Source organism: Sphaeramia orbicularis, chromosome 21 (genome assembly GCF_902148855.1).
Source record: "Sphaeramia orbicularis chromosome 21, fSphaOr1.1, whole genome shotgun sequence".
Lineage (NCBI taxonomy): Eukaryota > Metazoa > Chordata > Actinopteri > Kurtiformes > Apogonidae > Sphaeramia > Sphaeramia orbicularis.
Genome location: NC_043977.1, coordinates 30576872 through 30590731, shown reverse-complemented (window position 1 = coordinate 30590731; position 13860 = coordinate 30576872). Strand labels below are relative to the sequence as shown.

The 13860-nt window shown below is 38.4% G+C and overlaps 2 protein-coding genes across 7 annotated transcripts in view; both read left to right on the top strand.

Annotated features, from left to right (window-relative positions):
• Positions 1-13: 13 nt before the first annotated feature.
• Positions 14-3269, top strand: commd6 (COMM domain containing 6). Its single transcript, XM_030125322.1, has 7 exons — positions 14-193; positions 720-778; positions 1672-1737; positions 1837-1913; positions 2326-2494; positions 2599-2751; positions 2846-3269. The coding sequence occupies exons 1-7, from the start codon at positions 169-171 to the stop codon at positions 2894-2896; spliced, it is 600 nt and encodes a 199-aa protein (XP_029981182.1). The 5' UTR covers positions 14-168; the 3' UTR covers positions 2897-3269.
• Positions 3270-6347: 3078 nt separating this feature from the next.
• tbc1d4 (TBC1 domain family, member 4) overlaps positions 6348-13860 on the top strand; it is a 35380-nt gene continuing 27867 nt past the window's right edge. For 3 of the 6 annotated variants that reach the window (XM_030125317.1, XM_030125318.1, XM_030125316.1), the window contains exon 1: positions 6348-7374. In XM_030125317.1, the coding sequence (XP_029981177.1) occupies positions 6976-7374 (399 nt within the window). In that variant the 5' untranslated portion in view covers positions 6348-6975. The remainder of the gene's footprint in view (positions 7375-13860) is intronic. The other 3 variants (XM_030125319.1, XM_030125315.1, XM_030125320.1) reach the window with 3 other exon arrangements.

Sequence of the window (13860 nt, the reverse complement as noted above, 5' to 3'; positions counted from 1 at the left end):
ATCCTACACGTTTATAGATTTTCTTCGTAAGAGTTCAAGTTGCTGCCCGATCTAAGATTTGTTGCTGTAATATTTCACCGCCACATAGGGGCGCTGTTGCCTTTAAAGTTTAGGGGTTTGTCTCTACTCCGCTTCATGTTAACACTCAGGTTTTGTCCGTGAAAGAAGATGCCAGCGACAGAGGAATCATGTGGTGGGTTTAACTTGCATCATGGCTCCTTCATCTCATAGGTTGTTGTTAAAACAGAAGTCTGTTTTTATTAAACTCAGGGTCAGCATACGTCAACTTTGAAGGAACTTGTTTATGGCTATTGGCTAGTTAACTAACACCGTGGCTAGCTAGGTCTGCACATTAGCAAAACTGATTAAGCTAACTGATTTATGGTATTGATAGCAACTCGACAGGACTTTCTCTTTACCATTTTGTTGAAAACCTGCATTACCTCTTAGATATCTGCCCAATTTTTCGCTTCATTATCAAAATGCATAAATCACACAACGTCAAGTATCTGTCAATCGAGATGTACACAGAGTTTTGTTTTCAAGTTAGAGAAACTCATAAGCTTATCATTAACAAGGATTTGTAACAGTAACAGTCATACATTTTGTTCAGTTTCATTTTTAAATTTAATTAAAAATTGCTTGTGTCGCTTTGACCATACTGAGGTCGTGTGTAATGGAAAGCATGTGATCAATGACATTTCAGTTTTGTATTTCAGGTGTCAACAAAGTTGTGGGCAACATCTGTAGGCTGCCATCAGATCTGTTTGGTGAAGTAGTGAGTAGCTGTATTTTTAAAATATTAATCATATAGATAATCTATTCTGTCTGCACCTATATGGATCTTCATGATTTGAATCAAACAATGACATGTTTACAAAAAGTTGAATTTCCAGCATTACATAAACTACAGACATTGACTGCACAGAAATCAAGATGTTTATAGATCCTTTAAAAACTCTTGTCCTAAATTAAGGCCTTAATTATCCTTAAAAATTATAATTTATCCCCAAATATTGTTGTATTTTCTTTGGAAATCTTTGTAAAAAATTGTCAAATGTGTATTTTGTGCTTAGTATTTTTAAAAAATGGAGAATGAGTGGAGCTACCAACAATCATTCATGGTTGGAGGGGTTTTGGTATGAGCTTTAGCAGAGTGAATGTCAGTAACAGGAACATTAATAATGGAGAAATGTAACGTTAGCTGGATTGCAACATGGTTATGACTGGTTCAATAAAGGACAAGAAGTCAGAGGCCTGTTGTACTGTTATTTTGTGAATGTAAGGTCTTAAATTTGATCTAAGAAACCTTTAAAATTTTGGTTTCCTTGAACCTGCAGATTCCTTGGAAAGGTGTATAGAAAGGAACAACTGAGCATTCACATAAACTAAATGTTTGTCATTTGCTCAGAATGATTTGTTCAAAGTGACTACAAACTGTCTTGCAGAAGAACTGCACCTCGCACATAATATTTCTGCAGTTGGATTTTTGTCACATAATTCTGTTATTTTTAGGGCTAGTATTCTATTCTATTCTATTCTATTCTATTCTGTTCTGTTCTGTTCTGTTCTATCTGCAGTTATTCAGTATTTTGCACAAGACTCACAGGATGTGGTGTTATTGCCATAGAAGCTGTATTCTGATAACCAATCTTTCAATCTTATAAACAGTGTCAGCACATTCTGACTTACCTTCAAGGACTAACCAGAGGAGTAGACTCAGCTGAAATCTCTAATGTGAGTCAGTGTTTCCCTAGACTTTGTTTTTAACTTTTAGTAACCGATTTTTACTAGTTCCTCTTTCAAGACTTGTTTTGTTGTGCTTCTTCTGAACAGAGACTATTGAGAGCTGATGTCAGACTGGATCATGAAGCTCTACAGAACATTATCAGATACCTGTTGTTAACATTCAGGTACCTTGCATGAAATTTTTGTATTGGAATGTGGTTTGTTGCAATATAATGAACTAATCTTTTGGGTTTTTTTAAAATTTCATTTAATCTCCAACTTATGAACAAGATGGTTTATTTTTCCATGTTTGTCCAGTTTGTTTTGTGCAAATATTCAAATCATGTCTTAATAACATTATATCTTCATTATGAGCCTAGTATTAGAGAATAAATAACATAAAAATGCCTGCTATCATGATGACCCATCATTGAGTGATTTACAGGGGTACGCATGAGATGCTGTAACATCCACAGTTTCTAAGACATTTCTGCCCTTGTTTCCTTTCTCATCTCTTCTTACTACAGCTATTGAATGAATTCACAGATACCAAAAAGCTCATTGTACTGGTTTGACCATAAAGTGCTCTGTCACCAGGTCTGCTGGCAAGAGCAACCTCTCTGGGGATGATCTTGTGTCGAGACTAGAGGAATGTAGCAACAAGTGGCCCAAACCTTCCCTCCAGGTGTTGCACAAGTTGTGGAATAAACATGGTGCATCAATCCACGCTCAGCAAGAAGCCCTGGGCATGCTCAGCATTGGGCGAGTACGTCCCAATAATATGCTTAGGTGCTCATTTTCAATAGATTTGGTTACATTAACACAGCAAGACTGATAAGCCCTACCTGTTATTGTGGTCTGTGTTTGCAGTTAGTGGACATGCAGTGGAAGCTTGGCATGGCAGTGAGCTCCGACACCTGCCGGTCTCTGAACTCCCCTTACGTGTCTGTGCTGTTAAAAATTGCTGAGCCATCTGGACAGATCTGTCAGAGGTCTTTCGAAATGACCATTCCACAGTTCCAGGTCTGTGTCAGTTCTCTTGTGAATGTACAGCTGCATGGTACTTGGGTTGTGAAATTTCTAACTTGCTTTTTTTGGTATCTTGGGCTTTCTGCAGAACTTTCACAATCAGTTCAGGGAGATGGCTGCTGTTATGGAGACTGTATGATGGATGGTGGAAAACTGAAGCTCTTCAGGTCCCAAAGGAAGTGTTTGACAGATGTTTTGTCTGCTGGATGCCTTAAAATGTCTGGAAAGCCTGTAAAAAGTAGATGAAAATGCCTGTTCTTACTTTAAATGTCAGCATTTGAAAAATTTAAGTTATAGTATCTTATCCACATTTGTTTTTTTTTTAATGCTCTTTCTGTTAATGTCTAAATTATTAACACTTCCATTGATTTTTGTGTTTCTATGGTTACACTTTTACATGTGCTGCTGGGGTCTTATCTTTTGTTCTACTTTGTGAGTACATTCTGATTTAGAGCTTATGTAACAGTGTTGAAATAAATCAGTGTTACAAATAAACCTCATTTGCATGGTCATTAGATCCCACACAGTAGATTGTATGTCAGATGAAAAGCAAATATACACTGCAACATTTTTATTTGTTTATTATACCTTTATTTTACCAGGTAGGTCAATTGAGAACCAGTTCTCATTTACAGTGATAACCTGGCCAAGAGGCAACATAGTAGGCAGATAAAATTTGTACCTGTACTGCAGTATACAGTTTTTAATCTCAAGTCTCTATAAAATGTCTCTACACAGAAATGTTTCTGACCTACTTAAGTGTAAAGTCATAGTCTTATAGTAATGAATTCCTGTATTAAATGCAGGGATCTCAAGGCAGGCCGGAGGGGCTTCAGCAAATGAGAATTTACTTATCCAGCGTGAAGAGGACCTGGATCACTTTACGTTTTATTCTCACATAACATATGCCCAAAGAGCAAAATTGAAGTAACATGATTGTTTCTGACTTGGGTGTTTTGGTTGTGGTGTTTTGGATTTTGAAAACACATCGGTTGCCATCTGGAGTTCAACTATGTGTGTAGACAGTTAAGTTGAGTTATAGGCTCTACAGCCAAAGGCTCCTGCTCCAGTGATGAGGTTATTTATGTAAAGCACAGCTACTATTTTTAGGATCAGCAGTGTTCTTGGAATTATGGCATTTGGCAGGTGGGAACTCCCATTAGTGTTTAAAGCAGGGATGTCAAACACATGGCACGTGGGCTGAAACTGGCCCACCAAAGGGGTCAATCCGGCCTGCTCGATAAATTTGCAAAATGCAAAATTTACACTGAAGATATTAACAGTCAAGGGTATTCAGGAACCACATACAGCCCAATCGGATTGCCAGGGGGCCAGACAAGTAAAGTAATAGCATAAAGTAACTGCACGTATTGTAGCTCATTTTGGCATGAATCCAGCTGATGCCATCATGTCTATACATGTGGTGATGTCAGCATATCAATTGCCAAGTTTGACATAAATTTAAACAAAATTGATGTTTTTATAGACGTGAAATTTCACCCATTACAAGTAAATGGGAGAAGAAAAAAAATGTAAAAAATTCATAAAAAATATGAACTTTTACCTACTTTTCCTAAAATGTAATCACATCTATTCTGGATAACTGGCAATCCATAAACCAAATTTGGTATGAATTCAACCTATTGTTTTGCTGCTACAGACAATTGAAATTTCACCCATTGTAATTACATGGGGAAAAAAAAATCATTAAAAATTTGAACTTTGACCTACTGTTCCCAAAATGTAATGAGATCTATTCTGGGTCACTGGCAATCTATAAACCCAATTTGGTATGAATTGGTAAGAATTTGCTGTTGGAGTGTTAACAAACAAACAAACAAACAAACAAACAAACAAACTGAACCAAAAACATTATGAGGTGAGGGTAATAATAATAAACATATAATGACATAATATTGGCTCCAATTTTTTTCTCTTCCACTGTGATCTGTGAGTTGTAATGTATGTATAAATGATAAGATGAGGCATAATATTAAGAAAAATCAGATTGTTCAGGTTGTGCACATTTTTGTGAAAGGATAGTTTGGAAATATAAACATTTTCATAATGTCATTTTAATCATTTTAACTTTTTTCACTAAAACAAAGTGCAAGTCATTTTTTTAGGTTTATGTGTTATTATTTTACTGCCTGAGAGCAAATTGGGCTTTATGTGGTCCCTGAACTAAAATAAGTTTGACACCTCTGGCGCAACGCATAATTTATGTGATTACATCCACTTAACCCTTTCATGCATAGTGGTCACTACAGTGGACAGCTACTCTACACCTGTTCTCTTGTATATTCATGGCTTTTGTTGTTTTAGTTTCATATCAGCCTACACTATGGACGCTTATGCATCATCCCATACACTGCAATTAATAACATAACTGTAACTTTGCTGTTCTAGATAAACCTGATCTAACATGTTTGAGTGTAAATCAATTGCTTGTTATTGTTATTAGAGTGTAATTAACAACAAAAAGTTTTTTTTTTTTTTTTTGCATATTATTTCCATGAAGTGATGACCCAGCCAGCATGTCCATTTGGGCCTCAGAAGGGTTATAACTGGGCTGCAATCATGTATTTGCCCATATCAGAATCAGAGATCTGAATATCTCATATTATTTATTCTTCACACTATTTATCCCACGTTATTTATCTTTCATGTCATCTGCACTACTTCTCATGTTATTTGCACAACTTAAATTCTATGTTTTACAAATATCTTAGTTTGCAATACTTTTTATTTTTTAATGTAAATAACTGTGCCTTTTGCTGATATTTGTTGTTGTTTTACTGATATTTGTTGTCTGTCTGTAAATTCTTGCACTGAACCTGAGAACTCTACCTCAGTTTCATTGTACTTGGAACAATAATGATAAAGAGATTCTGATTTTGATTCTGTTATGGGCAAACACATGTGGGGCCACCATGGAAACTGCAGACAAACCCACATGGGACCCTTATATGCAGGCCAAATGTAACCCTTCTGGGGCCCACATGGACATGCTGGCTGGGGAGTAATGACCAGTATTAGAGTATGTTAAAATGTGAGAAAAGATCCGATTAGCAGCATTAGAATGTTTTTATTTCATAGTTTTCACACAGCATACCAGTAAATAGATGTTTCTTTGCTTCAAAAATTAAACGCATGGTGTCCATCTTAGTGGACATTTTTGCAACTCTATGAAAAATAGCTTCATAGAAAAATTCAGTTGCGTTTTTTTTGTTTTTGTTTTTTTTTTTAATGCCTAAAGAGGAATCTTGACTAAGGTTCTCATAATTCAAGCATGAAAGGGTTGTTGCACAGTTTTTGTGCAAATACATGAACATGTCTCTTCTGTGTTTCTTAGATTACACAAAAAGTCCACTGTTGTGCATGTCACTCCATATAATCACGCACAAAATCTGAAAGCCAATGGGGTAAGTGCCACGGGGCGCAACACACTTTCCATACTACCACGGTAGAGACTTTCCACTTCTTTTTCACAGTGAGAAAAGGTGGAGCCTCCTTGTCACGTTCCACAGGGCGGATTGGAAGCAGCCCACTCCCACAGCTGCACATGGGACTCCTGGGCGTGTCGGCATCGCGCGCACGCAGCCGCTCCGCCTCCAAAGACGCTGTGGAAGAAAGGATCATCAGTGTCGGGTTAGAGCAGTGGAAAGCGATAAACAAGCATCCGTGTTAGTGTATTATTGAAGGATGAAAAAGAAAAACGCGACTGCGCCTGCGAAACTTGTGTGTGTGAGGACTTTCGGGTTGGGAGTGTCGTGATGCCCCGCCCATATGTGCAACACAAAGCGTCAAAGAAATCTGATTTCTGTGGGCGACTTGTGTTTACACAGGAGCAATCCACAGCCACGTTTTGCCAAGCAAGCCTAGTTGGGACAGTACTGTACAGGAGTGCTTAGAGTCTGACTCACAGCACATGCAAACAGTGGAGAAGCTGAGTCCATGACCGTAGAAGTCCATTTATTTGGATGTTCTGGATGTTATGAAGTGCAGCAGTTCAACGCCTGGACGAGCACATGTTGGTGGGTGCATGCAGCTAGTGGCCTCCATGGTGTGAACTTTAAAGGATGAGGACATGAGAAGTGTTGCAAACAAGCCTCAGCTGCACCTGGATGTCTCTGGTTGCAGGAAATGGTGAATAATTATTAAAATACTTAGTGTCATATTACTGTCAAGAAGCTGGAAGACAGGAAGTGGAGCAACATGGAGCTGCAGGATGAGAAGGAGAACAGCCCCCCCAAGTCAGACAGGAGGTTCAGCTTGAGTTACATCGGATGGTCGTCTCTGGATAGGAGGACCACCCTACCCATGCTGCCTTGGCTGGTGGCTGAGATCCGCAGGCGGAGTGAGAGAGGCGACTGCGGCCCCGTGGTGCAGCCCCGGGACGTCCAGCTGGTCCTCAACCCCCCCTTCATCCGATGCGTCCCCTCCAACACTACCAACTCTTCCGTGTTCATATTCGAGCACAAAGCACAGCTCATCTCTCGTTTCATTCACAACAGCAATGATCTCACCTACTTTGCCTATCTTCTCCGGGGCCAGCCTGACAACCCGGAGTCAGAAATGTCCTGTCATGTGTTTAAGGCCTGCGACCCCAACCAGGTATGAAAAGTAAACATGCACGTGGCAGGGAAACAGTTAAAGCAAAAGCAAGACAGGGGGATCATCAGTGGTTTAATCCAATTCTCAGCATGATGTGATTGTGATGACATCAAGGAGATTTCACAAGGGTAGAGTGTCTTAGATATTACCTAACATTTTCTAGTCTATTCAGTTTTTTTCTCATTCCAGATCAACTTTGAAGTTAAAGTCCAGCTATAAATCTGTCATGATTGGTCTTAAGACTTAATAAAGTGCAGTCATTAGTGTGTTTATGGAGCTAAATAGTTTTGAGTGTAAACACAAAAACAAAGGAATCTAATGGACTGGTTGAATGCAAAGCTCCTTAAGGCGATACCCATGTCATTTCATTATAAACACACAGTAGATCAGTGAACGGTCAAAACATGTTTGCTTTGGTATTAAGTATTTAGGTCACTGTGGATGATAAACAGAACACCCTGGTTTTTTTTTTTGGTTTTTTTTTGGCCAAAATAAATCCATGCCTATGCTTTTCCTCTTAGGGGATCCGACATCTTGATATTATGCCTGTTCAGTTCTTATAAAGCCACAAGTCAGCACATTTCCATGCTGATCAGCACGCCACTCTTGAGTAATAAACCAAAATGTGATCAAGAATCAGGAATGGGGGAGTAACTGTTTGAAAATCAATATGCTTTCTGCTTTTTAGCCTTTGCTGTTTTTATACAGCATGTTTAGGACTGGGCTCAAGAGCTCACCCTAGTGGCACTGATGTGTGTCTAGTTTCTTTAGCTTTAATATTTTTGAGAGTTTCTAGTAGTATATTTTTGACTTTTTATGTGACTCATGATTTGGAGTTGTGCCAGGGTGATTATTGATGTACTGTAGGAAACCCTGCACACTCACACTTGTTAGTATTTTTTTCCTCTTTTATCCCATGAACCAGGGAATCTTCTCAAACCCATACCCAGCGGTGCTCACGTTTGCATTGATCTCAAATATGCCTGAACCGTGTCCTGTTTCCTGTGGCATGTAAAAGGCACAAGCAGGTTGTTTGTCTGCCGGTGAAAACTGAGAGTAGGAGAGACAACAAGTTTGAGGGAGATGCACTTTTAAGGTGTCATGCGTCACTCTTGTGATTCTAAAAGTCTGCTTGTGTTACGCATCTTGAACACACCACATTCAGCATTATCACACTGCAAAAACTGGTTTAGCAGCCAGCAGCTCACAACATGTGCAGGGTGGACCATGTGGAATGTATGGCTTCCTCTATCATTACCATGCTACCATGTGCAACACCCTCCTACAGCCATTGTTATTGACTTTAATTAACCAGGTATGTTTAATTTATAACACAAGAAGACATGATAAATTACATGATAATATTTAGGTTTAGGGATGATGTGTATATGACAAGATTATAGAATGTAAATCTTCACCAAAGCACATACGCCACTTTATTTTCTATTATGAACCATTAAGAACCACAAATGATTACTTGTGTTTTCCCCCTTTTTCTCAGTTGCTGCCACAAGTTTAAATGACTCTAACAAATGTCTTTGTCAGTCTCTTTGGTTTTTGCTTTTGCCTTTTGGTGTAAGATTTCCTCAAATGTTAGGAAATTCATTAAATCTAGCTATCGGTGACCACTATCATTACATGAGCAAAAATTCAATCATACAAATTTATTACATAACCTTTAATATAACACAACAGATAAATATTGGCGTCTGTCATTGGTGATATGAGAGGGTTGATATGGGCTGGTATTATCTCAGGGTTCATATGGGTGCTTGAAATCCTTGAAAATGCTTGAATTTCAATGTTGTGTTTTCAAGGTCTTAAAAGTGCTTGGATTGTAGTTTCAGTGCTTGAAAGTGCTTGAATTATAACTGTGATGGGAATTATGTAGTCATTTTTAATATTAACTATGCCAGGTCAGATGGCAAATCAAAGCTGCTTACAGAGAGGTGATACATTTTGAAAAATCAAACTTTATGTCAAAAAAGAAAATTGTCGGGTGTTCTCAGGTCGACTACAGGAAAATTTTTATCTTAATCTTTGTTTCGGTGCGAGTGTGTCTGACGAATGCCAAGTGGCTTCCCTTTTTTTTGATAAAACTTTGTGTTCTCCTTTAATTTCTAAACTTTTTGCTAATATGAAACTCAGGTGAAATTTTAGGTGTTTATAATGTAATACAATGCACATCATTGTGATAAAAAGTGAAAAAAATAATCATGAGTATATGTATCCTGTACATATGTATTTTACCCCAGTGATAAAGTGCTGTGCTTGGGGTAAAAAAAGAAAATTACCTTTAAAAGTGCTTGAAAAGGGCTTGAATTTGACCTTGAAAAAGTTGTACAGACCCTGTTATCTGTGTAAGGACTGAAACTGGGAAGAACATTGCATCAGTTTGTTACACAGAAAGAGGCAACTTTATGAATGAGGACATGGACCAATCTGAGTAGAATATTCAACAAAAATATATAGTAAGCACATATCTATTCATAGATGTAACAGAATAAACCAAAATGATGTGGAAAAAATATATAATTTTACATGTTATATCTGTATGTGTTACAACATTAGGTTTGTTGGTTTAGTAAAGTTATGCATTTCTCAGTTTTAGTCTGTATTAAGATTCAGTCTGGATATATGGGAAGTATGTACAGCAGTAAAAACAAAAGTTTCAGGGAAAAACAGCCTCTATAATCCAAAGAAGTCGTATTTAATGTGACCTTACTTTGCACTTAATTTGTCTTTTACCCTTATGTTCAGAAAATATGAGATTTATAGCATTAATTTTGTTATGTTTCGTTCTTTCAACTCATGTCAGATCTTTTTAAGTGTTTGTGCTGCGTCTTGTCACGGGATGGGGTCACACTATATAGTCTCTTTAACCTTTAGAACACATTCAGTTCAGTTTTTGTGTGTCTTTTTAAGGCTTTACACATATTTTCCTGTTATATACGAAGAAAAGAGAATGAGAAATAAATATATATATGCTCATTTCAACCCTGCAAAAACAACAACGCTAAAGGTGGACAAGACTTCTGTACAGCACTGTACATTAAGTTTCCACCTTTTATCTCTATACTCTCTTTTGCAATATCCATGACAACAAGTGAAACATTGTTTTTGGCACATTATCAACCACTGAGTTGAACAATCACTTTCATTCAAAGTTTAAGTGTAACCTTTTACCTGACATGGAGTCCTGTGGGCAGCACAAATATAACAACTTGAGCTTTTGTGAAGCCAGTAATAGACGCTCTGAGCCTGCACGATAAAAACCACAGGCCTATATTTTTGACCTCTGCACTGACTTGGAAACAGACCTCAGTGGAATCTATCACAGGGTGACACTCTGTTGTTTTGTGGGTGCTGCTCATCATCCACTGACAGTTGGGACTCAGTGACCTGCCACATCAGGAAATAGTGATAGACTTCACTAAAGTTATACGATGAATCAGAATTAAACATTAAAATATGTTTTTTGAAAGAAGTTAGAATAGTTTATTTTGGTTTCATTGCAAAACCTGCATGTTGTAGGTATCCATCTGTTATCAGGAGCACCATAAGACATAAGACATTCCTTTGTGTGCTTTGGAAAAAGGCTCAAACCTGTTGAGTAACACCTGTTCTTTTATTATTGGCTAGGACTACAGGGTGAGATGACCCAGTCACAGTCGTTTAACATGATACTGTAAGTTCCTTGCAAAACTAGAAGATAAAGATCATTGATTGTTATCTGCTTTTCATCAAAGTTTAAAAAATAAAACTTTAAAATCATTATTAGTTCATTTTGGGAAAAACTGAGTTACACGGATTCAAATCTTGGGTCAATGTTTGATTCCAAAAACTGTCTACATGAGTTAATTTAAATTAGTCTCCGCTTCAGTTCACTTCTGTCTAACTAGTACATTGTGCCTTTTAGTCATGATATGATTGGATCTGTGCCCCATATTAAAGCAGGCTTTTGTCTTGCTTTGTTTTGAGTTGGGACATGAACTTTGTTTAACTGTGTTGAGTGAGAGCTGAGTTTGTCCTCGGGCACACGGAAGAGCACAGAGCAGACGTTATAGCTATACTGCAGCTTGAGCAACACGTGACAACAGATATGTGTCTTAAGAACCAGTCTTTGCAAAGTTGTGCCTCTAGCAACACAAGGATCATGAATCAGAAAGTTTTTTAAATTTATTTTTGTAATGCAAATTATTTTTAACGTAACTGTCTTTTTAGTTGCCTACATTTCATAACGTCTATGCCCCCTTGTATTGTAAAATTGAAATTTGACATTTTAAGGTTATGATGATGAATGATGCTTAGTGTAACTGGGTTGATTTATTTTGATGAATTACCGTAGCACACATTTATAGCTTTTAACTGAAGGCATTGTCTGGTTTCGCGTTAACAGGGGAATTATCTTCCCGTGCTAAGCTGTATCCCTCTTTAAAGGAGTCCACGTAGCTGATCACACATGCTGTGGATGAGTGTGTCAGACCATCAGTGTTCCTCAGCGATGTGGCTTAATGGTGCTGATAAGGTCAACAGAACAACAGTGCATGCCAGCTACTGTTTGATCAGATATTAGGGCCTGTTGTAGAGTGGTTTGATACAACACAAGCTGACTCACTGAAAGTGCTCAGGACTCTACCAGCTCAGAGGGGGCAATCCTCATGTTTGTTTTCTCCTAAGCTCTAAAGCTGTGCAGGGCCGCCGGCGTTTATATCCAGCAGACAGGCTTTGGATCACAACCAATGTCACTGATAGTGGCTGTTAGAGCCAGGCAATGATAGGTGAAGGTTAGACTCACTCTGAGCAACAATTGGAGTGGGTGGTTTAGTTTGAGTAGATTTCCAGTGGCGAACCCTTCCTCTGTTCAGTGGTGGAGTACTGCCCGTCCATGCCTGTCTCCACCTATTGCTACTGCTGCTGGATTGGGTTGACTACAAATAATTAATCAGATCAAAGGTGCTGCAGTGTCATCTTACTCATGTATAATCGAGCAGTTCTTTTAAGTGTTAAGATGACGCTAATTTTTTTTTTCCTCCTCAGTAATGAAACGATGTAAGGCATAGGTCTTACTGTGACAGTAGAGCTGTGATTCAGAGCCACCAAAGCCTCTGAATTGCTCAGGTCATTGGCTCAACATTATGTTTGCAAATGCAGAATAGCTTTTTATAGCTTCGTTTTTATATATTTGTTTCACTCAGGGAAAATTCAAGTAACATGTCTAGTTTGATTCTTTTAAGGCTATGTTTTTGCCAGTTATTTGCGTTGGCAGGGTTACAACAGTTTTTTTTTTCCCTTCATGATTGCAAGTTGCAAGTTGGATGTTTGATTGAATCATGGGGCTGTGGGACTGGTTTGACTAAAAACAGCTTAGTATTTAGTATTATCTGAGTTAATTCTGTGCAAAATCGTCACGTATTCTAGGAATATATGAAAGCATACCTTGAGAAAATCAGTTTTTTGTTCTTTCCAGAGGGAATGTATTTGTTTTATATTTTATATTTGATGGCTAAGTTTGTGTCCGTCCACCCACCCTCACCACATGCCCTGTTCCACATCTCAATACAGCTCTCTTTCACCAGCCAGCCGTGTACAGCACAACTCTCAGGAAGGCAGGCACTTGAAAAATGGAAATTTAAAATAGCTCATGTAGCAACGGCAGGAAAAGGGTAATACTTTTGATTGCTGTGTACCACAGAATAGAGACAGGCTCTGTGCAAAGAAAGCAAACGACTGTGCCAGGATGTTTTATTTTATTCACAATCATTCCTTTCCTGTTGCCCTCCTGCTTCTCTAGTATTGTTGTGGTTGCACTTCTGGAGTGAGACTGCTGTGCTTGGTTACGTAACTTCCCTCTCGCTGCATTATAAATGTATTTACCCAACCGCCAGTATGCGAGTCTTATCTGAGATGATGTGTGCAGTATGTGGAGCTACTGTTTGTTTTAGAGTTAGCTGTCTTAAACTAGGTATTTAAGTGACCTTGGTTGCAGCCCCGGTTCAAGGCACAAATGATTTTTAGAGAACCGGGTCAGTCAGAGGCTGTCAATGGTGTTGTCTCTGCCAACATTGTGGTGGTGTAATCATCGATGATCTCAGAGTCATTTTCTCAATTTTTGCTTGTAAAATACCTTAAGAGTGAAGGATGGACTGGCCTCAAATTCCAAGCGATTGCCTAAGAGTTGACTTGGAAAAATAGCCTCCATGTTTTCTGTTTTGCCTTGAATATTGTGTTTTCTTTCCTGGATTGGAGTCACTGAAACATGCTGTATTTCCTGCTTTGGTGGCTGCTCCTCCAGGTGTGGAATAAGGTGCAAACGGTCAACATAGTGAAGTGGAAACAAACGCAGTGACCTTCACGTCTCTGATTTCTTCCAGAGTTCTGTTTTGTCTTCCGTCCCATAGAGCATGGCTGTTTCCTGGCTTGGTTCCTACTTCTTTACCCGTTGTAGTGTTTGGACTGTCTGTTGTGGGTTAGCTTTTATTAGTC